General features: G+C 53.4%; 1 protein-coding gene across 4 annotated transcripts in view; it reads right to left on the bottom strand.

Moving 5' to 3' along the window:
• Positions 1-25,758, bottom strand: part of Pdgfrb (platelet derived growth factor receptor beta) — a 37,551-nt gene extending 11,793 nt beyond the window's left edge. For 2 of the 4 annotated variants that reach the window (XM_076856725.2, XM_076856727.2), the window contains exons 1-11: positions 25,290-25,758; positions 10,098-10,143; positions 8,821-9,144; positions 7,481-7,747; positions 6,638-6,765; positions 6,347-6,521; positions 5,521-5,713; positions 4,823-4,938; positions 3,423-3,546; positions 2,634-2,845; positions 170-264 (exon numbers count right to left, since the gene is read on the bottom strand). In XM_076856725.2, coding sequence (XP_076712840.1) covers positions 170-264; positions 2,634-2,845; positions 3,423-3,546; positions 4,823-4,938; positions 5,521-5,713; positions 6,347-6,521; positions 6,638-6,765; positions 7,481-7,747; positions 8,821-9,144; positions 10,098-10,143; positions 25,290-25,301 — 1,692 coding nt within the window. In that variant the 5' untranslated portion in view covers positions 25,302-25,758. Of the gene's footprint in view, positions 1-169; positions 265-2,633; positions 2,846-3,422; positions 3,547-4,822; positions 4,939-5,520; positions 5,714-6,346; positions 6,522-6,637; positions 6,766-7,446; positions 7,748-8,820; positions 9,145-10,097; positions 10,144-11,046; positions 11,066-25,289 lie in introns of those variants that run through there. The other 2 variants (XM_076856726.2, XM_076856728.1) reach the window with 2 other exon arrangements.
• Positions 25,759-27,663: the final 1,905 nt, after the last annotated feature.

The raw sequence follows: 27,663 nt of genomic DNA, 5'->3' as shown, positions 1-27,663 counted from the left end.
CCTGGATAGCTTGGGTCAGGCCTGCGAGCCCAGGCTGCTGCGGGTGGAGGCAGCTCAGAGACCCTGAGCTCCATGCTGGGCCCACCTATGGCCAGATCCTGCAGCATGGGGTGGAGGCATGCAAACCTCAGGTACCAACCCCTACCCCCTAGGCCAGAATGGGACTCACCTTCTGCCAGAGCATGATGAGGATGATGAGGGAGATGATTGTGAGAACCACCAAGGCCAGGATGGCTGAGATCACCACCACCTTGAAGGGGAGGGCTGGGGACAGAGACCAGAGCAGGCCATGAGCAAGGAGGGAACTGGGTAGCTGCTCTCCCCTCTCCCACTACAGCCATCAAATCCCTTCCTACCTGTTCTGCCCAGACAGAAGGCTCCATCTCCTTTATGGCCTATGATGTCAGACCCTCAGCCTCTTGCTCTGGGCCACATCTTCAGCCTCTCTTATGAACCTCTACCCCTCAGTCACCACCCCTAGTGTCTTCGGCCCCTCCAGGGTTAGTATTGCATTTCTGCCCCAGTTCTAGGCTGGGTGCAAACCCTTTTCTGGGTTCCTGTCCATTGTCTGGGTCTCCTATGAGACTAGGAGCCCCTGAGGGCTATGCCCTTGTTGGGCGTCACAGCAGGTCAGAGCTCTAAGTTCCACACCTGACCAAGTGGCCAATGGACACCATGACCTGTCACTGAGGGAGTCACAGGCTGAGCCACCATGGCCAGATGAATTCAGACTCAGCAAGGAGCCTGCTCCCCACCACCAACCACCCTTTCCCACCCCAGAGCCCATCTAGGAGTGGACAGTGATGGCAGTTAATAGGGCTAGCAAGGCCCCGTGGTGCCTGTGCCTGCTCTTACCCAAGACCTCAGCCTCTTCCCTCCCTGGCCACCCCAGCCAGACCTTCATCTCCCCTGTTCTGCCCCACTGGCTACCCAAGTGTCCTTTGGGAATTTGGTTCTTCTCCTCTGTCCCCTTCCTGCCCTTCTCTCACCCCCAGGGAGCCCAGTCCTTCCTCATATCCTCCTCAGGGTCACAGACCCACACCTCTCTTCTGCTCCCTCTTTCCAGCAGTCTCACACATCCAGGGTCTGGGAAAAATGCCTGCATCCTCTAGGGAGTCCGCTGGGTAAAGAGGAGCTGCCATACAGCCATCTCAGTCCCCAGGGTTAGGATGCGTGACATCTGCCTCTGCAGGTGTACTTCTGCCTTCACTCAGAGCTGATGTGCAGGTCTGGATGTCCACACTGTCTACCCAGGTGCCCATCTGCTCAGGCACATGTGTGTGCGCGCACAGGAGGGTTGATGAGATAGGATATTTTTAAAAACCCACCCACACTCACAGGGCAGGTACAGGAGGCCGGTGTGCTCAAAAGACACACACACATACCAGGCCACTAAGCCTGCCTCAGCGCACAAGTGTGCACCAAGCCTTATGTGCACCTCAGATCCCTGCTTGCTCTGGAGTCTGCCTACCCTAATAGCTCCACTCCTTCCCACTTCCTTCCTCTTTTTCTCCCCACCCCATACCCCAAAATTCACATGCACTCCCTGCTCCAGGCAGCCTGAATTCCTTTACTTTCTTAGAACCTGCCCTGCCTCGGGGCTCTTGCCCAGTCCCCTCCTTCTGACTGGAACGCTCTGCTCACCAGGCTAACTTAAAGTCATCCCTCAGGTTTGACTCAAAAGACTTTTTCCCAGGATATTTCCTCAGTCCTACAGCTGGCCTCTTCACCCTCCAGGCTTTCTCCCCAGGGTGGTGATCCCAAGATTGCTTATTCCCACCACCTTGTCCCCTGATCTTAGGCACTAGGAGGACATCAAAGCTGATCCTCTGACCTCAAGAAGTTGGGTCCTCATAACTATTTATTGAAGAAGAAAGGTGAATGAATGAAGTGCATTCACACAAGGGCACACATACACAAGAATGGGCAGCTAGACATGATGCAAACACATCTGTGCACTGCTAGGACTGTTCACATGTGCAAGATTTGTGCATGTAGATGTCCCTTCTAAGATATACGCACTGTACAGCAGGCATATGTGTTCAGGTATTGTGCTCACACATTTTTCCAGAAAGGTGTGCTGCAATGACATGCTTACAGACATGCACTATGACACCTGACACATATGCACAGGAATTGCACATGTATTTTTTGTACCCATGTATGGGGTTTTATACACAAGCCTGGGAATTGGGCATGCTGTACATGGCTTATATACATATATTCTGTGGGTTTACACACAGAGACAAGCTTCATGCATGCTTGAACACATGCTTACAGATATATACTCTAGCTTTATTTGTATATCTGGGCTTAGGCATTCTTCAGCACAAAGTTTACAAGTATACACATAGAGAGTTTGCACCTGTGTCCTGGGATCAGGCCTGCTCATGGTCAGGGCTTCCAACATGCAGTTTACATTCTCTCTGTAGAAGCAGACTGTGCTGCTCAAACCATGGTTTCTACACTAGTGTGCCCATTATGTATTGTGTATGGTGCAGAGAAACTTATTTTGATGGATTTCACAAAGTTCCCGTGTACCTAGGGGTATGCTGACTTGGCCTGCTGAGGGGGCATGGGCTTAGTCCCCAAGTATGGCAGGGTCAAGGTGGGGGTGAGCTGGGGAGACTCACAATGTGGCACCACGGTAACCTCCTGCACATCCTGGCCCAGCGGGTTGTGCAGCATGCAGCGCACCGACAGTGGCTGATCCACGTGGCGCAGGCGCAGCGTGCTCACCACCTCATATTCCTGCTCCTCCGCCCAGTATGTCACATTAGTCTCCAACTGGCTTTCCTCCTCGGAACTGTTCCCCAGCGGTGTGGGCGGCAGCTCGCGTGGACACCTATTCAAAGAGACCAGGATCCAGCCTCGCCTTTCTGCAGAGGTGGAGACTGAAGCCAAAAGCAGACAGCACTGCACAGTGGAGAAGTGCATGTCCAGTTCCTGTGACCAGCTGCCGTGTCCTAAGCGGGTTCCTCCAGTAATTCTCTAAACTGATCAGTAGGTGGCGCCTCCATTCCAGAATTGAGATCCCTGGATTGCAAAATTCACTCCTCATTTTGACACCAAGGTGACAAACACAGTGTGTCGAGATAGAATCAGAACCTCAACTCAACCCTTCCTCTAGCCTCTGAACCACCATGAGCCCTAGTCAGAGGAACAGAACATCTACTGGGTGGGTGAGGTCTTTCTGGGACAGACCCTCCACTGTACTGAGCAGAAGATAGCCCAGGTGTCAAGGTAAAAAAGAGACAATTTAGATCATGCAGAGCATCTCCTAGGAGGTGATGGAATGGTCCTCTAGGGTGTGGCTCTAGTCTGGAGCAATGTGAAAGAGGAAAGGGCAGACTAGTGAGTTCCACTGGGTTCTTCTAGCCTGCTGGGGTACCCTAGGAGACAAAGGTCCAGGATCTGCTCACCTTTTGAGGTCTCTGCAGGTAGACCAGGTGATATTTGGCTGGGGCATGCCTCGGCCACGACAGCGGACTGTCTGCTCCCCATTGGCAGGGTGACTCTCACTCAGCTCCAGCACACGGACAGGGACTGCATGGGGGAAAGTCCAGGATCAGGAGGAATGTGGGGAGGTGAAAATAGACCTCAGGGAGACCTGGCCCAGAGCCTCCATCAGGGGGAGGGCTGCAGACCTCAGGTGAACACTAAATAACAGGAATCCCTTGGGGGAATCTGATAGATCTCCCCCTAGGCTACTTCAAAGGGAAAGTCTCAGTAGGGGGCTAGCCTGTCCTTAACACCTCTCTGAGACTTGCTCACCTTCATTTTAACAAAGAGAGAACAGGCCTCAAGCTCAGAGTCTTGGGCAGCCCAGTTCATGAAACTGGATTGAATAACATTTGTCTTGTTTTCTTGGAGTTGATTTTAGTGGTTGCCTGATATTTATGACATGTGATGCTGATTTTCCATCTACAATTGAGAGGTTCAATTTTGCCTTTCAAAATATGTTTATTTTTAGAAAGCTAATTGACAAAACATGAAGTCATTCCCATGGCATTCCTACACTCAAGTCCCTGCAATGACTTTTCATTTAGGTCACAGTAAGAGTCAAAGTTGTACCAAACCCACAGGCACCTACACATCTGCCCTCTCCTCGCCCCTACCCCATCTCTGCTCTGACCTCATCCCCTGCCACTCTTCCTCTCTCCCTCTTCTGGCCACAGGACTTTCTGGCATTGTTCTGGCCCTTGCACTGCCAGGGGTGCCATCTTCCCAAATATCCACTTGGCTAATGCCCTCATCTTCTTCAAGTCTTCACACAAATGTCACTTCCTCAATCCAGCCAAAGCAAACAAGGTCAATACTGATTACAACATTTAAAAGTGTACCTCACCAGCCCCCTGTGCACTGCTCTCTCAATCTTCCCTACCCTTCTTTTTTTCCCCTTCCAATAGCGCCTATTACCTTCTCATCTGTGTTATTTGCTGGGATTTCGTGTCCTTCTGTTACAAGTTTGTCTTCCCCCAAAGGCAAGGCCTTAAGAACTTCCAACAGAGAAGCATATTGTAATTGCTTAATAAATATCTACTGGATTAATAGTATCATATAAATGGACTATGAGAAGGAAAAATCGTGCCATTGGGACATGAATACCCAAGGTTTGGGAAAACACCAGTCCAGCCTGATGGCCTCCCTTTACTTTTGGGGAAAATGAGGTCCAAAGAAGGGACACAGCAGATCAATGGTCGTGAAATCAGCTTCCTTAGTTCCGGATCCCTCTCCAGCCCCTCCTATGGGTGGGAGGACAGTACAGGAAGAGGAAATGGGGACAGGGAAGAAGGGAAGAGGGGACTGAGGTGGTCCTCACCGTTGACCTGCAGCTTGAAGGAAAGCTGGGCCTCAGCATCCTCATGGAAGGCCCGCATGGTATAGTAGCCAGCCTCTGCCACCTTCACCCGCACCAGCGTCAGTTCCGATACATACCTAGGAAATCATACAGGCCAGGAAACCCACTCACTGTCAGAGCTGGAAGAACTCCCCCACCTCCCACCTTTTTATACAGACAAGGAAAACAAAGCCCAGGGAGGAGAGGGACTTGCCAAGATCACATTGTGAGAGCCAGGACTCAAACCTAGTCTCCTGAGTCCCCAGTTATAAGCAGTTCCACTAAACCAAGAAGGGGACAGAAGGTTTGGGAGGTTGTGTGTGTGTGTATGTGGGGGGGGTTGCATGATTCCCTCCCCCTCACAGGAGGGGCCTAACATGTTTTATTCTAATTTATCGCTTCTCTGTCTGCTAATCTCCAGCCTTGGGGACATCTCAGGTGGCAGTGAGTAGCCCTCCTGGCACTGTCTTTCAGGTAATCCTGTTTCTATTTCCCCCGCTGACTCAGAGACCCTGGGCATGCTGAAATTCTGCCCCGGTCCCTGCAGTATCCCAGTGTCTGGCACCAATCCTGGCATGCAGTAGACTCTCTGGAAAGGTGGACCTAGGTTTGTCGTGGGTCTGTGGGCTGCTTGGTAGCTGCAAAACTTCAAAAAAATGGAGTGGGTAGCAGCTGCTCACCGGGTCTCAGACACATTGCGCGTGGACAGGGCGATCTCGCCGGCGCTGGAATCGCCTAGGGTGCGGTTGTCCTTGAACCACAGCACAGTAGGTGGCGGGTAGGCTTCGAACACCACTTGTAGTGTCCGACTCCTGTGCAGCTCAGCAATTTGTATAGCGCCCAGGTCTCCCAGAAGCCGCACGTAGCCGCTCTCTGCAAGGTACAGCTGTCAGGGGCCGACCCTGGGGGCGGGGCTATTCCCAGGCACCAATGGGGTTGCACGTCCCAGGGGCGGAGCTCCTGGAGGCGGGGCATCAGCTGAACTGCAAAGGAGCCTAGACTTCTGGGGCAGAGGCTTCAGGCCTTAGGAAGTCATTCAGTGAAGGACTGGCAGTCTGAAAGTTTGCTGGGGCCCCTTCGGCTGTGGCTCTCAACAAAGGACTAGGGTTGAAGTTGGGCCTGAGGACGAATTTGGCTCTGATATTAGTGTTGGAGCCAGTTTTGAGGTTGAGACTGCAGTTGTAGTTGGTTTTCTAACTAAGGTACATTGGCGTCTCAAACCAGGGCCAAGGTTGAATTTGCAGATGGGGCTGCCCAGGTCTGTGATGCGTTTGGGATTAGAGATCAGATTGAGGCTAGGGTTCTGGCTAAGCAGAAAGTCTACTTTTGGATTAGGGTTGAATCAAGCTGACACTGCACTTTGGTTTGGATTTAACCCCAGAATTGGGGCTTTGACTGGCACAGAGTCTAGTGCTGAACTGGAAAATGGTTGATTGTACCCTAGGACTGTGCCAGGCTCTGGGTCCAATTCAGACAGGGGTTAGGAACTGATTCCAAGGCACCCACCGACCACAGTGACATTGATGGCCTTTTCATCTCGATGGTCATTCACACTCTCTGACACATTGCAGATGTAGGTCCCTGAGTCATCCAGCTCAGCATTGGGGATGTGCAGGATGGAGCGAATGTGGGAGGGCACATCAAAGAGGAAATCTGTCACTGGCTCTACGAGGCGCCCACTCTGCAGGAACAAGTGGGGCAGGTTCTCTAAATAAGCAGGGGTCCATGAGAAGTCAGTCTGCAGGCTGAGCTATCCATCCTTGCCTGGTCCCTCCCCCAACCGTGGCCCAGCATTACCTCCATGCGGGGGTAGGTCCACTCAAAATTGACCACCTCATTCCCCGTCACAATGCACATGATGGTAATGTTCTCACCCTGGCGAACCACAGTCTGCACTGCATTCACTGAGACATTGATGGAGGAAACTGGAGGAAAGAGGGGGGCTTAGGGCTGGGGAAATCACACCAGGGGTAGGGGTATACAGAGTGAAGCATTGACTGATGGAAAATTCATCCATTCAAAAAATATTTATCGAATGCCTACTATATGCCAAATATATATTTTAGGCACTGGGGCTACAACAATGAATACAACAGACAAAACCTTTGTCCTTGTGGCGCTTACACTCTAGAAGGGGTAACAGTCTAGAAATTAAAGTATCCTCTGGTGATCTAAGTAGAGGAGAAATTTACTGAGCACTCCTATTGTGCCCTGTAACTTCTATTTTTTGTTTTATTTAACTTTCACAATAATCCCATAACGTGGGCAGTAATTATCACCCTCTTTTACGAAGGGAAGAAGCAGGTTCAAAGGGATTATGGGCCTTGTGCAAAGTCATTCAGATGGGAAGTGGCTGAGCTTGGATTCCAACTCAGTTGGTTCCAAAGCCTGTGCCTTTGCCCATCTGGTTACACAGCCCAGCTCGCCACTGATATGTCCCCTGACTGTGGGAAAACTCCATCCTCAATAGAAGCCTCAGTTTCTTCATCTGTAAAATAGGAGAAACAGTACCTCCCTTCAAAGGTTATAGTGAAAACAAATGAAAAATAGAGTTATATACTTTGCAGACTGTAAAGAGCTATTCCTCTGTGAAGGGGTATACTTACTTCTGCTGAAAATCAAGCCAAAAAGGGGACTCACCCTGGAGGCTGTAGACGTAATAGGCATCGGAATCCACTTCCCTCTCCCCAATGGTGGTTCGGCAGATGTAGGTCTTGTCCTCAAAGGTACCAGAGAAGCCTCGTTGGTGGTCATAAGGGATAGGCAGCGGGATGTCCTCTTTCTTCTCATGCAGTGTCACCACTAGCTGGGGGTCTGTCACTCGGCATGGAATTGTGGTCTCAGTTATTTCCGTGAGAAAGATGAATAGGTCCTCGGGCTCCATAGGGAGGAAGCCCATAGTGGGATCTACAAGGAGTGGAGCCAAGAATGAGTGAGGGTCAGGGGACCTGGGTGTCTGGTGACCCCATGAATTGCTGTATGACTTTGAGTAAATCTCTTCCACTCTTTGGCCCTCAGTTTCCCCAATACAGGAGAAGGATGGCACTATGGTTTAAATGTTGGTCTGCTCCAAAACTCATTGAAATTCCATTGCCATTTTAACAGAATTAAGAGGTGGTATCTTTAAGAGGTATTTAAGCCAAGAGGGCTCAATGGTTGAGGTTGATGCCACTAAAAAAGTATAAGTTTGCCAGCCATGGTGGCACATGCCTGTAATCCAGTGACTTGGGAGGTGAGGCAGGTGGATTGAAAGTTCGAGGCCAATCTCAATAATTTAGCAAGACCCTCAGCAACTTGGCAAGACCCTGTCTCAAAATAAAAAATAAAAAGGGCTGGGAATGTGTCCCAATGATTAAGCATCCCTGGGTTCAATCCCTCATATCAAATAAAAGGTAGGGGGGCAAATTCAGTGCCCTCTGGCTCTCTCTTGCCCTTCTGCATTTTTTGATGAGATGATATAAAAGAAGTCCTTGCCAGATGCTGATTCCCTTGATATTGAATTTCCCAGCTTCCAAAATTGTTAGCCAGTACATTTATGTTCGTTATAAATTACCCAATCTCAGGTACCATTTTACAGCAGCAAAAACATAGTAGGCATAAGAGACAGATGCTCAGAGGCCATTCCAGCTCTAACATTTGATATTGACAGTACCAGGGTAAGAAAGCAGACAACCCACAAGTTGAAGTATGGCTGGTACCTGGAGCTTGGAGAACAGGGAAGATGAGACATGGGGGCCAAGGGGGAACAGACAGCAACCAGCTAAGAATACAGAGTTCTTGGGAGGCAGTAATGGGGTTGGCTGGCAAGGAGCAGACTGATATTTAGGCCAATGTGTGGAAATGAACACCCTGCTGAACTAGAGTTCATGATTCATCTGCATTTCTAGAATGGCTGCATTTCATGGTGCCAATCAAGCAATCTCTTGAACTTCCCCTGATACCTTCAGTAAGTGAGTGGCCATGCAGGTAGGAACCCTTACCTGGCACAAAGATGTAGAGCCGCTTCCGCTCACTGGGCTCCCGCCCAAGGGAGCTGTTGTAGGTACAAAAGTACTCTCCTGTGTCACCTCCAGTGACATTGGCCAGGGTTAGCATGCTGGAGAAGGTGCCCTCCTGGGTCCTGGACACTTTCTGCTGAGGCACCTGGGATAGCCGTTCCCACACCACTGGAGCTGAACCCAGGCAGGTCAGAACAAAGGTACTTGAGAGATTAAGTACAAGTTCTGGCCCTGGGGGCATGATGGTCAGGCCCTGGGAGGTCTGTGGACCTAGCAGCAATAGCATGGGCAGCCACAGCAACTGGCCTGGAGAGAAGACATCAGATGTCAAGGCACAGGGGCCTCAGCATGCCCCCTTGGGCTGCCCAGGGGCATGTGTGCACAGCCCCCAAGTCCATGAAGAACACATCTCCATTTCCAACACAGACTGGAACCCTCTGCCCATGATTCTAGAGCCTGCTCACCCAACGCCAGGCCCCCAGGTACTCCTGGCCTTTGTCTCAGTCCCTTTAAACCCAGCCTCTGAGTTCTCCAGCAGTACTGCATTCAGGCAGCGGGCAGGGAAGGAGTCAGGAAATCCTTGGGAAGCAATTCCCAGGCCTCCAGTTCCTGCATTGCTTCCCAGGTCACTTTCTGGGCCTCTTCCCCCTGCTGCCCTCGGCTACTTAGGTTCCCATGAAGCCCAGAGGTGGCCCTGCTTGGAAGAAGGTGAGCAGGAGGTGCTCAGGTAAATTAGAGTGAAGTTGGGGGGCTGGAAGGGGCTGGGATGGGGGTGTGCTTGTGTCCAGCAATTGGTTCTCCCACCCCCCAACCTTGCCCCATGATATCTTTTGGGGAAGGATTTTGTAAGCCACACTCCCATGCTTCCTGGGGATGAAAATCCAGAGGGGGCCCAGATAGGTGGGCAGTCAGGCAGCCAGTCCCTCTAACAGTCACCGGACCCACCCCTGGAGAGCTGAAGGCACATATCCAGCCAGACTGAGGAGAAATGGGAAGACAGGGTGACTGCTAAAGGGTGCAGGGGTGTATGGAGGGCTAAGGAAAGAATTTGATGTGATCATTTTGGACAGAAGGGGTTCACTGAAGGTCTCGGAGCTGTGGGTGGGCGGCTGAGGAGGCATTCACACAGACCCCAGGAAATGTAGAAAATCCAGCTCAAGAGCACTGCAGTTTTTCTGGACTTGTGTCCTTATGCTAGCACACAGCCTCCAAGGGATAGAGCCTTTCCGGGGCCCCTACCCCTGCCCCGGCCTACTTACCTCTGAGGACCAGAGCTGGCGTCACACCTGGAAGCTGCATGATGTCCTGTAGAATGAAACAGGAGTCAGGACCCGGAGTGGACAGAGGCAGTGCCGGGGCCCCTCTGGTTCCTACAGAGTAAACCCTCGCCTGAGCTCTCCATGTCCGTGGGGCTGAAGTCAAAAGCCACCTGTCCCAAGTCTGAGAGGGCACTCATGACCACAGGCCCTGTCCCTTCTGTTTCTGACCCTCGCGTGGCCTTGGCTGGGTCCTATGCCTCTCTGGGCCTTAGTTTCCCTGCATGACAGTGGGGGTGGGGAGGTTGAGCTGGATAGTATCCAGGGACCCGCCATCTCTGACAACCCGTCCTCTGAGTGACAGTTCCAATACCAGGCTCTTATCTGCCAGGACAAATATTTGGGAAAGTGTGATGAAAGGCCTGGAGGAGAAGGAGGGGGGAAGCCAGAACCCAGAGAACTCCCACAGCTCCACAAGCACAACAGGAAATGGAGGCGGCTGTGGGAAGGGAAGCGGGGGAGTCAGGGCTGTGGAATGTGGGGGGTGGGCCTGGCCCCCTCTACTCAGCCCGCAGCAGCACAGGGAGGCCCAGGGGAGAAGGGCCAGGGGCCAGCCCCAGAAGAGGCCCCATGGAAATTAGCAGGCTTCGAAGGTGCTTGCAGACCCCTGAAGCCAAGCTCCCCACCTCCACATCCGGTGTCCAAACGGGGAAACCAAGGCTCTGAGAAGGAAAGAAGTTTGCCCAAGATTCCACAGAAGGTCCTGTCCAAGAGGGAGACAGAGAGCTGGAAGAAACAGAGAGACAAAGACATGGGAGAGAGAGCAGGAGATGCAGAGGAACAGCCTGCACTAGAGCCCGGGGACAGAAGCCAGCGGACAGAAGCTAGGCCCAGAGAGACAACTGAGTTGGGTGGAACTTTCTCAGTCCCTTTCCTTAGCAGCCTGTCATACCTTGGATTCCAAATAGTCACCAATAGCCAGGTATGCATGGTTCTGTCTGCAGCCTCGACAGGAAGTAGGCCAGAGGTAGATGGGAGTCACAGGGCAAGAAATGTGGGAAGGGACCATGTGATGAAGCAACAAGGCGCCTCCTGATGCTGTGAGGCTGCAGACTTACTTTCTGAGTGGCTGCCTGCTCTTGCCACGCCCAACCTGCCCCCACTTCACCATCTCAGGCTTTCTAGTTTCCAGCCCAGGGCTGGGGAGAAGGGTTTGAGCCCCCCTCAGCACTGACCCTTGAGCCATGGGATCTCTTTGGGCTGAGTCTCCAGCTCTCGAAGTGGAATGAAGGCAAGTGTACCACCTACCAGTGCTGCATGCACAGTTTAAGGGAGACAGAGACCAGGGCCTCAGCTGTGGACCCCAGTCTCAATTTTCCCAAGAGCAAATCAGTGTTTCTCCTCCTCCTCCCCTCCCTTCAGAGAAACTTGCCTGAGTCCCCTCTTGTCTTCCTCTCCCCTTCTCTAAATTGCTCCAGGTCAAAGCCCAGCCCTCCTGATACCCCTCTGCAGCACCCCCATGCCCACCCCTCCTGTGCCAGCCCTTCAGCTGGACACCAGGCCTCTTTGGGCAGGAAAGAGCAGTGCCCAGGCAGAGCAACAGCCCCCACAGGGGCCCATCTGCCCCTCAGGGGTCCCCCCTGGTTCCCCCTTCCTGCCAGAGATCTGGGCCAAAGAAAATCATTAGCAGCCCAGGTTGGGGGAGGGGGTCATCTCAGTCTCCCTGCCCCTCCTCTCCCAGCCTCCCTGGCTGGCCACACTGTTTATTATTCTAAAGGAGGAATTTGGCCGGTTGGCCAGGAGATGGGAGGTCACTGAAAGGGGGCTGGCCTGGCTCTAGAAGGCTGGGTTGGCCGTGTGGGCTGGGACCTCATGGCATGCAGCCCCTGACTCTGCTCTGATATGGCACTCTCTTCTCTCCCCTCAGGCCCTCTCCTGCTGGGCCTGGGGCTGGGCGTGGCTTAGAGTCTCTGAGACTAAGCTAGGAGAGACTCTTCTTGAATAGGCAGCAGAGGCCCAGAGAGGCACAGAATCATGACCTAGTCACAGAGCAAAAAGAGGATCCAGGCTGTGGGAAGAGGATAGGGAGGAAGAGATGAGCTCAGGGAAAGCGGAGATGCTTTAGGAGAATGTAGACACTTCAGGAGTCGTGGACTGGTTGGACTCCATGAAAGGAGCATTTTGGCTCGCCTTACAAGATTTGAAACTTCCGTAAGACTGAGCTGGCCCCCAGCCTTCTCTGGGATGTTTCCCTGTTTGTACACGGAGAAGTTTGGATGGATCAGCTCAAAGGGCTGTCCCTATTTTAAGCCTTGCCTTTTTGACTGGTCAAAGAGAAGGTTCTGGTCACCATTATTCTCAGGAAAGTGGGGCTGGTCAGAAGGGAAGGCTACACTCCTAAGGACAGAGTCCCATGAGAATCGATGAACCCATCTCACTCCGTGCATCAGATGACTCTGACCATTTGGTCACTGACTTGCTGTGTGGACTTCGACAAGTTGTTTCCTTCTCTGGGCCTCATTGTTCCCATCTATACAATTAGGGTTTATTCAACAGACTTTCAGCGGACTTCTAGCCAGATGAATCGGGGATATGGAACCTTGCAGGGGCATGAGGAAAGACACAGGGGCAGCAAGCTAGAGATCCAGGACGCACCAGGATGGGGATCAGGGCATCCAGACATGACCTTGGGCCATCAGAATGATTCTAGACTCTGCCAGTTGTCCACTCAATGCCTGTGGACCATTTGTGCTTCCCAGAGGCTGCTGTGGTCTTAGGACAGGCAGCTGACTTGGGGTGGCATTTTGCCTACGACAACTTCCCTTCAGAGAAAGGGGCTGTGCTCCAGGTAAGAGCTACGTAGGACATTTTCAGTCCAGCCTTCCCTCCTCCAAACACTAGAACAGCACGACCATCGTCATCAGGGAGCGGGCACCCACCACCACCACCACCTGCCACACTGTCCTGCTGGAGCATAAAGGGGCAGGGTCCTTAAGCAAACACTGTGCCCAGAGAGATGTGCTGTGCGCCAGGAAGCCCTAAGGATTCCTCTATGCAAGGTTGGAGAGAGACACAGGTCCAGAGATAGGGTCACCGCCCAGCTCCTCAGTGAAATAGAGGTCCCTTAGGGGAAGGGACTGAGGGTCCCAAGTCCAGGAGAGCACGTTCAGGGAATCAGTGGCAGCCCCAGCCTTCCCTCCTCCAAGCGCACACAACTCCCCACCCCTTTCCCACCGCCTTAATCTAAATAAATCCAGTCCATCTTGGCCACATCCGCCAGCAGCGGCTTCCCTCCCTCGGGGTCCTGAGGCTCCCACGACATAAGCAGGCAGGGGAGGGGGCCCCACACAGGGTGAGCACATGCACAGAGCACAGATGGCTGCCTACGCACTCGCTCACACGCTCCTAAAACACATGCAGGCGCTCACCATGTGCATACCCGTACAAAACACATGTCACAGGGTTCCTACCACAGCACTGACTGCTGCCTCTGTGCTCTCCAACATGCCCACTGGAGATGCACCATGCCTAACAGATCACCCATGTACCCAGCATACGTGACAGTGCAGAACTACGTGCACGTGGGTCCCAAGCACCCCTGAAATCACATCCATACAGATAAGCCAGAAAGCCCCGGATGTTGTGCAGTGCTGAGCCCTTGACATATATAGACTCATTTAATCCTCAGTCAACTCTGAGATAGAGACAGTGATTATTTCCATTTTAAAGGTGAAGAAACTGAGGCAGAGAAAACCTTAGAAATTTGTCTAGGAATCCAGACCCAAGGAGGGTAGAGCGAAAATGGAACTGTGTCTCCGTGCTCCGTGCCACGCCACCGTGCTGCTTATTGTGATCACGGCGCTGGTCTGGTTGGGGCTGGGTAGAGAGTGGGTGGGCACTGGTGGGAACAGATGGAGCCGGGAGGGATCTCGCTGAGAATCAGCAGGACTGTGGTTGATGTTGTGGAGCTGGAGAGATAAGTTCCTGAGGGGAGCCTGCATCCCTGTTTCTGGTTTGAAATACTCAGGGACAGGAGTGTGTGTGTGTGTGTGTGTGTGTGTGTGTGTGTGTGTGTGTGTGCTGGGGAGATGATGCCATTTTCTGAGACGAGAATGAGACCAAAGAGCAGGATTGAGAGTCGTCACTGAGCTGGTTGAGAATGTGGAGGATCCTGTCGGCACTGGGTAGACAGAGGAACGCTCAGCCTGAAGGCAGAGATCAGGCCAGGAGAAAGCCCGGCTGCAGGGGAGGGGGCGCTTGCTTGGGGCAGGCAGACTCAGGCCAGGGATGCTCTGAATAAGCAAGATGCCCGAGGGAGGAGGAGGCCTGGCCATGGGTCATGGTGTCAGAGTCTTGGAATGTCAGGACTCCACAGCTCTCAGAGATCATCTATCTGATCCAAACCCCTTCCCGGGCCCTGTTGTCCTGCTGGAGAGACTGAGGCTAGTGGATCAAGGACCCGGGGTCAGACTCTGGCTGCTGCCCTTCCCTCTGAGTAGTACTTTTACTCAGAAGTGTCCCCGCAGTATCCCAGCCAGGGATTGGTGACAGAGACTCAGAGAAGGTTGCCAGCTAAGTTTCCAGTAGAAGTAGGACACTGATTCCAGTCTCCTGACCAGGAGCCTTGTCCTCTCTCCTCCACACCAGTGACACTTCATAGCCCCCAGGACAAACTTCATGGTGGGAGTATGGGAACCTGGGTTCTTGTCCTAGTTCTGTTGTCACCTGTGTTACAGTCCTGCCCCTTCCTGGGCCTCAGTTTCCCCATCTGTACAACTTTGGGGGCTGACTCTTGCAACTCTAAGGACCCGGCTCTGGAAGGCAGCTGTGTGCAGTGGGGAGGAGGGGGGGGTGCTGGGGAGGGGCCCCAGCCGGGATGTCATGACTCAGCTCAGAGAAGGCAGCCAGTCTTAGGCCTGGGAGCGTGTGGGACTCACTCCGGAGCCAGGGAGTGAGTCCTCTGCCAGCAGCTGAAGAAGACGAGGGTGACAGCAGCACAGCCTGGACTTGGCAGAAAGTATGGCCCATGTGGCCTTCCTCAAAGGGCTGAGATGTGGGTGTGGTCTTGCTGTATGGGTCAGCGAGCCCCATCCTGGGAAGCAGGGAGGTTGGTGGGGTCCGGAGGATGGGGACATAATTACAAGTGTCAGGGAGAAACCTGGTAAGAAAGGGAGGCTCCCAACTGCCCTCCTCCATCCTGTGCTCCTCTTCTATCTGTTGAAGACAGCTCAGCGTGCCACCCCGACACAGTGAGTCTCCCCAAGCCTCAGGACCACACTGAGGGCCAGAGTGAGTGAGCAACCGGGCTCAAACCACAGTTACGGGGGCTGACCCCCAAGTGCAACTCTATGCCATGCTGCTTTTAGACCCGGGGCCTTCCTAACGGCACCCCTGAACCAAACAGCACAAATGACCAAGTTGGGGCTTTCATGGGCTCTAGCTGTGGAGCTCCCCATAGATAGAAGCACAAGGTGGGTTTCATGGACCCCCATTTCGATTCCCCCAGCACAGACCTGGCTACTCTGAGCCCTCCTTGCTGGCCCCTCACTTCCAACCTGCCCGCACCCACCTGTCCTCACACTCCAGCCAGAGGAACACTCTCGCTCCCTAGACCCTCTGCGGCTCTAGGCCTGCTTCTTAGCCCTTCCTGTAGGAGTCATCAGGCCCTGGCCCTGCCATAGTCTGTCATGACCAAAAGAAGGCGGTGCCCCCCCAGCTCCCCAGGGCCCAAGTCACTCATTCTGTGCTCCTCTCCTGGGAGGCCTCCCCAGGGACACAGTGGAAAGAAATGACCTATTTTCTGGAAGTCCAAAATAAAATAAAACATCTGTCTGGAACGGAGCTCGGCTGATAAAGAACAGACTGGTCCCCCAGCCGAGCCCCCTGCTGCGGCGCACACCCCCTCACCCATCCTAGTGTATGCTGGGGGCAGGGAGGATGCTGGCGGCTACTTGGAACGGTGCGTGGGAAAGCACTCAGTGTGTGCCTTGTGGCCTCTGGGGGCCCAAGGGAGGGAGCCCGGTCCCTGTGTGGGCTGGGAACCAGCCTGGGAAGGAGGTCAGAGAGGGAGAGAGGCCGCTGCATGCCCCTGCCGGCTGCCTGCCTGCCCAGCAAGCACTTCCTGTCTCCTGCAGGCGCCTTACAGGCTTCCCCTGCTGAGCCCCCACAGCCCTGATCTGCTCTAGGCCGCAGGGCCTGGCCCTGCCCAGCCTGGTGGGTCCCAGGTTCAGAGTCCCCTGAAGCTCCTTTGGGCCCTCCCTCATCAGCCGTTTCAAAAGAAATAGGGACTTAAATGGCCTTGAACATAACAAGAAGAATAATAGCTACCTCTGACTGAGGACTCATCACCCATCACCTGGGCTAAACTCTGTGTGAATTATCTCACTTAATCCTCAAAACAATCCCATGGCATGGTGCTGCTTCCTTGACTGAGAGATGAGGAAACTGAGGCCCAGAGAGGTCATATCACTTGCCCAAGATCACAGAGCCTGTCATAATGGCTCCAGTGTCCAATCCTGAGCAGACTGACCACCCAGCACACAGGCTCAACACCTACATGACCACCTCTCTCAGGCAGGACGCCATGAACTGGAGCCCAGCAGAGGGGACAACCAGCCAGAGTGAGACATGTTTAAGCAGTCGCCAGCCTGTTCTTTCACCCTGTCTCTGGATTTCTTTCATTCCTTCACACTCTTTTTGAGCTGAGGGAAGCTGATAGTTAGAGGAGGAAACTGTGCTACATTTTTCATAGAGACCTACAATTTTAGGGATGGAAGGGGCCATACATAGCCCTAGTCGTGTCTCCCCACCCTCTCTGCAATTGCACACCTCCCGTGACAGGGATCTCACTACCTCATCGATGGCCCCCTCCATTCTGGGGCAGCTCAGGTCCTCAGAGGTCAAACTGTCAGAGAATGTTTTTATTTCACTGAGCACAATCTGTTTTCTTGTGTCTTCTACCTCTTGGTCCTGTTTCTGTCCCCAGCTTCCCTACCCTTATCCCAGGTTATCTTTCTTTCCACTCACTCTTCTGATACTCCCCAGTCTGAAAACAAACAAAAGCCCCTATTAATTTGGAGCAGGCAGTCTGCTAAATGGGATGATCTAGGGATTTTATTTCATCCTTATAACATCCCTTAGAGGGGAACCAAGTCACTTGGCCAACAAGCAGAGGAACTATGAGCAACTGAGGTGGATCTGAGCCTAAAATTGAATGCAATGCAAGCAGTGGTGCACATCTATAATCCCAGAGGCTTCGGAGACCGAGGCAGCAGGATCTCAAGTTCAAAGCCAAACACATCAACTTAGCAAGGCCCTAAGCAACTTACTGAGACTCTGTCTCAAAATAAAAAATAAAAAAATATGGCTGGGGATGTGGCTTAGTGGTTATGTACTTCTGAGTTCAATCCCTATACCAAAAAACAAAAAAGCGAATGCAGGACTATGCATCTCCTGCCAGAGAAAACTCCATCCACAGAGAAACATGGTGCTCACCCCAACAGAGTCCGTATAGAAGCTTGGGGGATCTCCAGGAGCAGGGTCTTTTTCCTGCACTCACTGATTGGCACTGTGTCCAGGGATCCTGCTTCAGGTTGCCCAGTAGTTTAGAAGCCAAGATAGGGCGAGAAATCAGAATCCTTCTGCAAAAGGTAAGCGTGTAGGGTTGAGGAGAGGGGTCCATGTGGAGGACAGCCTCTGTCTGGCCCTGTCCCTAGGGCATCTGAGGTGGAGCTTCCAGGCAGTCAGCCTAGGTGTGTGGCCAGCTCTGCCACAGGCTGCCCCGGAGGCCCCAGCACCCCTCTGCCCCACTCTGAGCTCCAGGCCTCTGGGACTGCAGAGCTGCAGCCTTCACCATCCCTTGGCTGCCCTCCCTGCCCCCCTACCCTCCAGAGCCTCATCTCCGGCCGGTGCCATGGCAACAGAGAGCACCAGGCCCTGGCAGCCAAAGGAGCCCCCGAGAGGGGTCCCAGGCTGAGGCGGGGAGGGGGGTGCGGCAGGCGCAGACAAGCAAACCTTCTGTTCCTCGGGCTGCTGCCAGCCTGGGATCAGCCATGAGCCGGGCTGGGGGCCACAAATAGAATGCTTTCTCAGAGCCAAGTGGCCAGGGGGCAGGCTGGCCTCGGGGCCTACTCATACTGACCCACCAGCACGCAGCCTTCCCCCACCAGACCAGAGCCTGCAAATCAGGCAGGGGTAGCTGGCTAATGAGAAAACCTGCCATTAGTTGGTGCCAACTATGGAACATTGAGATTCCCCTCAGAGCCCTCCCAGGCCGCCGAGCAGGAGGAAGGGAAACTTCCACGTCTCAGTGACCCTCTGGCTTTCTCAGCATCTCTTCTCCTACCCCCTTTTCAGTCTTCACCCTCTGATTCTCCCACTCACTCTTCCTTAGCCTCTCTCAGACTCGGTCTCTGACTTGCCTTTGAGCTGTCAAGGCTCTTGATGGAGTTAATACAAGCAAATGTGCAGGACGGGGCCTGGCACACGGCCCTCTGCAAAGCCCGAGGCCATCTTCTTCTTATTCATTCGCTCGCGGGAGAATCAGTCATTCACTTAGTCAGCACACAGCTGAGACCCCACCAGGCCAGGCTCACCAACAAGGCATGCATGTGACATATGAGATGGCCCAGGAAAACTCTCCCAGAGGGGCTCTCAGGAAGGGGTAGCTGCTGTTTTTATTGTCGTTGGCAGCAGCATCCCTTCCTAGTTCACTGGGAACTCGCTCACTAGTTCACTTCCTAGTTCAGCAAGGAAGGACACACTCGGTGGCCGGCCTAGGACCAGAAGCCAGATCTGATGACTCTCAGTGCACTGTCTGCCAACTGGCTCTTTCCTGTACCTTTGTCTTAGCCCCAGAATTTGATTCCCCACAAATCAGAAAAATATACCTAACAATTATCTGAGATAGCTCCATGTGCCTAATATGAGATTAAGCCTACAGTAGGTGCTCAATAGATGCTTACAGAGCATGGGTGATCAAATGGCTGTGTAGAATGGGCTCTTCTAGACCTCAGGCCAGGGGCCTCAGCTGCCCCCACTGACCCACGATTCACTAGGCTGGGAAACTGGGATGGGCAGGCAGTGGTCACCTAAATGGGACAGGCTGACTGAGGCAGGACAGACACATGGGACCTTGAGTCTAATGGACTATGCCTGATGCCACCAGGGCAGAAAAATGGCGCGGGAGCTCAGCCAGGCTGGGAGCAGCAGGTCTAGTCTCCTGGGCATAAGTCTAGTTCTTCTGTCTTGTTACTGTGTGACTTCCTAAGTTTAACTTCTCTGAGTCTCAGTTTCCTACACGATGGCATAAGAGACCTCCTTTTCCACTGCTGTGAGGAGTAGAGACGACAAAGAGCCCTCGACACATAGTAGGTGCTCAGTAAATACTATTGCAATTGTATGATTAGTTCAGTAGAGAAGGAGAGTAGGGCTTCCTGAGGGAGGTGGCCTTGAGCTAGGCCTCTAGGGTTCAGTTGAGCTGTTTGGCAGACGATGCCAGTGTGGGGCGTAACATAGGACTCCGTGTGAGCAGTCCAGGGAGGCAGGAGTGGCTGGGCATCTGAGAGAATTGGTAGGAGAGATCAGTTAGACCAGAGATTGGGGTTCTTCAGCAAAGAGGTAGATGAGGGGCATGGAAGGAAGGCAACCTTCCATGCCTCTCATCTAGGTTTGGGGTGCTGGGTGAGGATTTTGGCTTTGCCCTGGAGACACTGTGAAGCCAACTTTTCAGGGCATTGGTAATGGTGGGCACCTAGTCGCTGCTGGGATCATGCTGTAACACCAAGCACTATGGGGGTGGGGTGCCCCACTCAGGACAGTGACATAAGCGGGTTGGCATTCTGTGGGAGGCTATGGACTGGGATAGGGCCAGGGAGTCAGGGAGGCCAATTCCCAGGATAAGTTCCCACAAACCCAACCTGAAGCCCCTGGCAAGATCAACTACATCACTTCCGGGGCAAGTGCAAAACAAAAAAAACAAGCATCTTGGTTGAAAAATATTAAGAATGATAAGACAGGACCGCTGAGCCTTCTACCAAGTGCACGTTCTTCTAAACACGGGGCCCTGATGAAGCTGAGTGCTCATGAAGTCACCCTGCTCCCTGGACGAAAGTGAAAACCATCTGTCCGTCTGTCCATCCCTCCATCCAGCCATCTCCCAGTGCCTCTCCTTCTCTACCCACGGCTGCACTATGCATTCAGCAGATGGGTCTCGGGCTGGCAGTTGATAAGGAACCCAGTACAGGTCAGACAGAGTAGCCCACAGTCCATGGGGTCAAAGCTAATCCTTCACCTCAAGTCCAGTGCCCTGGGTTAAGAGAGGCCAGGCTCCTATGACGTGTTTATAGAGTTGAGCCCTGCCCTTCCATGTCCACTTAGGCTCAGACGCCGGTGGGATCACAGCTCTTGGGAAGCTCACTTTCCAGGAAAGAAAAGTAAGCAACAGAGGGTGGTAAAGCAGCCCTCAGAGTCTGGAAGGGCCTCTTGGGAGCTGAAGGCAAAGTTGGCTGGACCCCTGGAGCCCTTGAACTTCTCCCTTGCTCTCCCTCCTCTTTAAGAGGAAACCCTGGCCAGAATGGAGAAGTGATGTGACCAAAGGTTCCTGGCCCAGAAAACTACCCCACGGGGGTTCCCAACCTTCGTCAAGATGGCTTTACTTCCCTTCAGTCCAAATCGGTCCCTTGACTTCCCCCAGCGAGACCAGAAGCTGAGCACTGGACGACATATTAGGTCTTTAGAGGGGTGGTGACGATACAGCAAAGGGAAGCATACATAGGTCCCAGGCTCAGCCATCACCCTCGGCCTGCACAGCCTGTAGCTCATCCCTTCTCCTTCCTGGACCCAGGGAAGTCAAACCACGTGACCCCAAAAGTCCTTTTCATCTCTTGACATTCAGGAACTTCCTGACCCTCTGGCCTTCCCAAGGGACAGCCCTCTCCATCATAGGGTGGAGAAGCTCGTACCTCCCGCAGATGAAAGGTTCGGGCACCTGAGACATCAAACAGCCTGATCGGAAGCAGGAGAAGCGAGGGTATTAATGCAGTGAAAGCAGTACACTTTGATTTTCAAAGTCCTGCACCAGGCCTGGGGCGGGGTACCCCAGAAAGCCCCTGAGTGGGTGGAGCACTGGAGCGAGGGTTGGGGGTTCAAGACATTCTTTTCTGGGTGCTCTGAACCTGAAGGCTAGAGAGGGACAAGAAGTAAACTTGTGCACTGGAAGCAAAAATTGTGTCAGTTCCACACCTACTTCCAACAGGGCCGAGTCTCTGTGTCCACTCCTTCTGTTACCTCTGGAGCCCATAACTGATTTGGGTTAAAGCCTCACTTTCTCTTGAAATGTGAGCCGATGGGGTTTGTCAGTAGCCCCAGGACCACCCCACCAAGTGCAGGAGCTGGGCTGAGCACCTCACCCATGCTGTCACCTCCTGGAGTCCATTGACCCTAAAGGTCATCCACATAGCCCCTAACAGGCCTACCTCCCAGACTTCTGTTGCTCTTAGTGTCCCAGGGAAACGAGCATGTGGACTCTGCAGGAACATGTCCTCTGAGCTCTCTGAGAAACCAAATGCATTAAGGGGCCCCTGCAATTGTTAGAAAGTTCCTCCTCGTATTGCAGGTTAGGATTTTCCATTAGTGGCCATTGATCCTGACCTCTTTCTGTAATGTGTAGACAAAGGGTAAGGGGAAAAAAAAAAAAAAAACCTTTCATTTTGAAGTTAAATATGCATGATCTCCGCATACACTGCAGAGCTTGTGCGGCTGCTGATCCGGGCCAGCGTGGCTTAGGATCCTGGAATTGTTGTGGGGCTGGAAGGGAGCTTGGTGATGGTCTGGGTCATGCTCCTTGTTTGACTTATGAGAAGACTGAGGCCCAGAGAGGGATTAACTTGCCCAAGGTCACATGGCCTTCCAGGGTTGATGACCCCCAGCGGAATGCTGAGGGGGCCGCCACAGCTAAGGCACGTCCTCAGAATCTATGCCGGGTCCAGGGCCCCACCCAGCCTCGTGTCACAAGTTTCTAGAGTCAGAAATGTTTGCGCGCAAATCCCAGCTCTTCCACTTCTGAGCTGTGTGTTTTTGGGTAATTAACTTAACTTTTCTGGGCATTTCTTCATCAGTAAAATGGAGAGTGTTGATATTGACTCCTAGAGGTCATTATAATAATCAAATTAGTCCAGCAAATATTAATTATGAGCTTCCTAATTGCCAGGCATGTTCTAAGTAAGTGCCGAGGAACACAGCAGTGAACTGCGGGGTAATGGTCACAAACACAATTAAAATGCACATAGCTGGCTCTTCCTGCATACACTGCACCCTAGCTGTCAAAGCTCTGACCCTTAGAAGAGATGGAGACCCTTGACCCTCCCTCCCCTTGCCCCTGATGAGGAGGACTGTAAAAACAACTTCATCCCAAAGACCCACTGCCCACATGGTTCTGAAGCATCTGCAGGAAATGGAGGGGGACTCAGGGCTGTCTAGGGGTCCCCTCATTCCTCCCTCCCTCTCCAACATACTTCATAGCCTGTCCTGAGCAAAACACCCAGAGTCCCTTCCTATAGCTCTGAAGTGGTCCCAGGTACTGCATAAGGTACCAAGAGGACAAAGCGAGCCTTCAGAGTATACATGGTGTCCAGTCTGTTCTATGGGAGGGGTCATTGTGGGCTACCATTCTTAGCATAGCCAAGTGGCCTGGGCAGGAGGCAGAGAGAACAGCCCTCTCTTGTCAGCAGCCCCAGGACCACCCCACAAAGTGCAGGAACTGGGTGAAGCACCTCACCCACGCTGTTACCACCTGGAGCCCACAAACTTCCCTGTTGCTCACAGAGGAGGAAACTGAGGCCTGGAGAGGCAAAGCACTGGCCCACAGTCACCCATTCAGCCAGAAGCCAAATCAGGTCAGGGCACAATCATCTGGAGCCCAAGCTTATTGGTATTCATCAGCAGTGTCCACTACCTCCCAGATAGGAAAGCAGCCAGAGAGGGGACATAGGGGTTTGAGGTGGACCACTCCGAGGATGTCAGTTGAGCCAGGTTGAGCCCTGGGCTCCTGACTCGGAATGCACAGTGCTCGCTGCTGCCTGCCCACATCTGTGGGCAATTACCAGCCCAGCTCTTCTCCCACAGAGGAGGGAGGGCTGCCTGATAACTGCTGTCTGACCAGATGCCGCCTTCTTCTCTCAGGACTAAGCCAGGGCCTGGGCAGACCTTGCAGCAGTCAGACCTGAGACTGCACTTTGAGCCGGGGCAGGTGCTGAAGCCAGGGGCAGCCTCTGGGGAGCGTGAGGACTACCTGCTGACCAGGGGCTCCCTGCACTGTGCTGGGGGTTAAGCCTTTGGGTTCAGACAGACCAACTCTTCTCACTGCATGACCTGGAAAGTCATTAGCCTCTCTAAACCTCAGTTTCCTCATCTGAAAAAATGGGTGTAGTAGCCACCAATTTCAGAGCCTTGCTATGAGGGTTAGAAGGCAGGTGTGGTACAGGCTTTTGTGCCTGCCTGTGGTGGGTGCTGGTGATAGGTCCCCCAGTGCTGTTGTGGCTTCAGGGTCCCCTGCCTGGAGATAGGGCAGGACTGTGTGACCTCAGAACATCTTGTTAGAGCCCTCTGTGAATTCTGGGGGTGGCAGAGGCCGGCAGAGACACTCCTTCCTGCTTGTGATAAAGAAATGCCATCTGGAGAAGCTACCTGATAACTCTGGAAGGAAGGCAGGAGGCCTGACCAGAAGGTTACTAGGGACACAGGACAGCCAAACCTGGAGTCTGAAAAATCTGATGTGCAAACAGGATATAAACAGCAACCAGGCTCCAGCTCCAAGTGCAGGGCAGGGCCCTGGAGGAACCAGGAATGCTGCCGGGAAGAGGTGGAGCAGCAGGGCCTTGGGGGAGGAGGAGGACAGATGCGTGCAGACAGGTTAGTGCCCATTTCTTCTGAATGTTCCGGGATCTGACTGGGAGGAACCAAAAGCCCACGTCTGAGCTGGGTGTAGCGGCACACACCTGTCATCCCAGCTACTCAGAAGGCTGAGGCGGGAGGATCTCAAGTTCTAGGCCAGCTTGGGCAACTTAGCAAGATCCAAATAAAAATTACAAAGGACTGGGAAGGTAGCTCAGTCATAGAGTGTGAGCCCCAAATTCAACCCCTAGTACAATCAATCAATCAATCAATAGAGAGCCCGATTGGAGTAACAGGGTAGGAGAAGGTTCCTGTCTCCTCAGGGTCTGCCACTTACTAGCTGTGTGGCTACAGTTGCGTGCTGCTGCGTGGCTGCTCATGTGTAGAACAGAGGAAATACAGTCCCTGCTCTGGTGAGCATCACAGGAGGTATTCTCAGAGTACTGGGCACAGGCCTGGCATGCAGTAAGTGTCAATCAGTGGCAGCCACTGTTAGGAGGTGGGGCTTCCTACAGGCATTGGAGAGCCACAGATGGGCTCTGGGCAGGGAGGTGGCGTGTCCGACTCCTGTTTTATGATAGAGCTGAGAAGAGGCAGAGTCCAGAAGGAGGAAGAGAGCAAGAGGCTGAGCAGAGCCCTAGGATGGGAGGAAGGACCCCAGTGGCAACCCTTCTTCAAAGAGGAGCCTCCAGATCTGACAGCTGGGTCAGGACTGATGGGCCTGCCCTAGGCCAGTTGCTGAGGCCCCTTCAGACTCAGAACTTTCCCAGCGGCTGGGGCTTTAGAAAGACGACTTAGGAATCTGGAAAATTTGCAAATCCATTTAAATCCCCAAAGGTTGCCTGGCGGCTGACTGGCCTAGAGCCAGGCTGATTCTTAGGAACAAGGCTTGGGCCAAGGGACAGAGACTAGTCCCTGAGGTCCCTGTACCTTGCTAAGTCTCTTTCTAGTTATCCTGCGTGCCATCTCCCAATTCCCCACCCCTGCCCCTCTCTGTTCCCCTCACACTCACACACACACACACACCCATAGACTGTGATGGACATCAGAGGCCCTGCTGGGCATCCAGAGTCCTCTGGAGGCTGTCGTCTTAAAGAGGGCAGGGGGCAGCAGCGCCTGCCTCCCTCGGGGTGGGGAGGAGAGACCTGACTCCTCTGGCCCTGACATCGCCCACAGCCACCCAGCCTCCGCCCATCTGGTTTTGTTAAAAATATTTTCCATTCTTTTTTACCTACCCAAAGAGGCACTGGCTGGGGCAAGGGTACAGGGCATGGGGTTGGGGGTCTCCCCTCTCCCTGCACTTACCGCTCTGCTCATGGCTTCTGTTGTAGGCAGGGTCCCAGGCTGTGGGCTGTCACCCCCTCCAGGAAGTCCGCCTTACTGCCCTCTCCCAGGTATCAGAAAGACTTTGCTGGACCCGAGATGGACAACAGCTGGGTTGAAGGGCAGGCAGGAACCTTGCAAGCTCTCTGAGACGCAGGAGAGCAGGAGGGGGTGCTGCACGGGTGAGGAGCAGGCGGCCTCGCCTCACTCCCAAAGCATCCTTAGGGAGGAGCAGAGTTGCCAAGAGGGGCCGCCCTGAGTCTGGCCGGCGGAGTCCGCTGGGCACAGGCTGCTGCCGGGTGGCTGGTCTGAGGGGCCTGGCTCTCTCCTCCCTGTTGGTCTCCTCCTCTCTGGCTCCAAGTTGCTTACAGAACGATCTAGGGTCCCAGCTAGGTGGGCAGGGACTGCCACCGCGGGCAGCCCCCAGAGCTCGCACCACTGTGGGCTTCCCTGCCCCCCCCCCCCACTTTGGGGGAAAGGCTGCAGGGCCGCCTCTGATTGGCCCAGCTGGGAGAAGGGGGGGCGGTGGGGCCGGGAGGGTGGACGCGTGCGTCTGTTTTCAATTTCAGGGTTTTTTTTTTTTTTTCTCCCTCTTTCTTTTCCCCCAAGTTTCTTGTTTTTCTTCCTCTTTTCCCTCTGCTTGCTCCCTCCCGTCGCCTGCTCTCTCAGGACGTGAGGGGATGTTTAGAAATTCCACAGCCCACGCCAGCCACTGAGTCACTTTTATTAAAGAGTAGCCCAGCTTCACTGCCTGGTGCCTGCCTCTGGTGGCAGCCTCCCCTTGTGATGGCATGGGCACCTGGGGATGCCCTTTCTCTGTGCCTCAGTTTCCCCATCTCTAAAGGAAGCTCTGATGCTGTACATGGCTGCTTCAGGGGACGTTCATTCATTGAACAAGCATACTGAGCCCTCACTGAGTGCTAAACAGTGTTGGGTGGGGGGATACAGCGCAAGACACAGCCGCTAGGCAAGCAGTACCCAGCTAGAGGACAGGGGCTGAGAGTGCACTCAGAGGGACAGCTAACTGAGGTGCATTTCTGAGAAGAGGGGGCTTGGAAGAGGTAGAAACACCCTCCAAGATGATCAGTCACTCTTTAGAAGAATCCAGAGAACTGGCACAGAGAGAACAACTTGCCCAAGGTCATCACGATTCCCCAGATCTTTAGGCATATTCCCTTCAGCATCTCAAAGCCCCTGGAACCAGGAAGGGATTATTTGCCCTGTTTATAGCAAGGAAACTGAGGCCCAGAGAGACCCCAAGACCTTCCTGAGCTCACAGAACAACAGAAGAAGCAGACCTGGTGTATCACAGGGTGGAAGGGACGCAGGTCTTCCTAAGACCCACACCCCAGCACAGTCAGGCGCTCCAGCTCTGCCATCTTCCTGGGTTACCCTGTGGCTCTTGCTTTCAGTCACTCAACAAGACATTCTGAGTATCTGTTATGCTCCTTTTCCATCCTTACCCTCCTTCCCCCATAGGGCTGCCAAACCTCAGGCTCCCGGCTGGTTCTCTTCTTATACCCTCCCCTCCTCCGATTAGATGTCTCTGGTTGCAGACTCCCAGGCCTCACAGCCAAGAGCATCATCTTAAAGGGACTTAAAGGGTAGAGCTGAGTCACCTCCTGCCCCTATTACGTACATATGGGGAAACTGAGTCCCAGAGGGGAAAAGAAGGTGTCCCAATTCACACACGTAGACCCTGGCTCTGCCCTCCTTCCTCTCTGCCCTCCACACTTCTGCCTGCTCCTGTTCCCATCCAGGCCCCTGTTCACAGAGCAGAGCTGAGATTCGCTTGAGCTGAGATTCCATGCCAGCCACAGTAGTTTATCTTGCAATCACTTCTTGGTTTTATCCCAGTAGAAATTGCCCAGCAGAGCATCTGAGCTGGACCACATGGGAGAGGGGTTCTCAGACTGGATCAGGCCATGGATAGGGTAATGAGTCACCCAGGAAAGGGGACCTGGTCCAGGGTTTGGTGGTCAGAGGGGAACATGGGGTGATCCCACAGACCACAGGGTCAGACTTGCACAGGATTCTTGTGCCCAAAGATTGCATTGGAAATTTACAATTCCCTGAGCTCAGTTCCCTAGATTGCAAAAAGAAAGAGAAGAACAGAGGAGGGGGAAGGAAAGAAGAGTGGGGAAGGGAGGAAGGAGCAGAAAGAGAAGAAATGTATAACTCTCCTCCTAGCGTCCTTGTCTGCTTACCTCTAAACCCTTGGACCAACTGCTGCAACCAGGATAGTTCTGGGGAAGCAAAGAGGAATTTCCACCCCTTATTTCCTAAGGAAGCTATTCTGGAGCAAGGCCTTGTTGAAAGACCTTGGTCTCTTGTTCTCTTGAGCCTCGATTTCCCC

The sequence above is a fragment of the Callospermophilus lateralis genome, chromosome 5 (genome assembly GCF_048772815.1).
Source record: "Callospermophilus lateralis isolate mCalLat2 chromosome 5, mCalLat2.hap1, whole genome shotgun sequence".
Classification (NCBI taxonomy): Eukaryota; Metazoa; Chordata; class Mammalia; order Rodentia; family Sciuridae; genus Callospermophilus; species Callospermophilus lateralis.
This window is presented reverse-complemented; position numbering and strand designations above follow the sequence as displayed.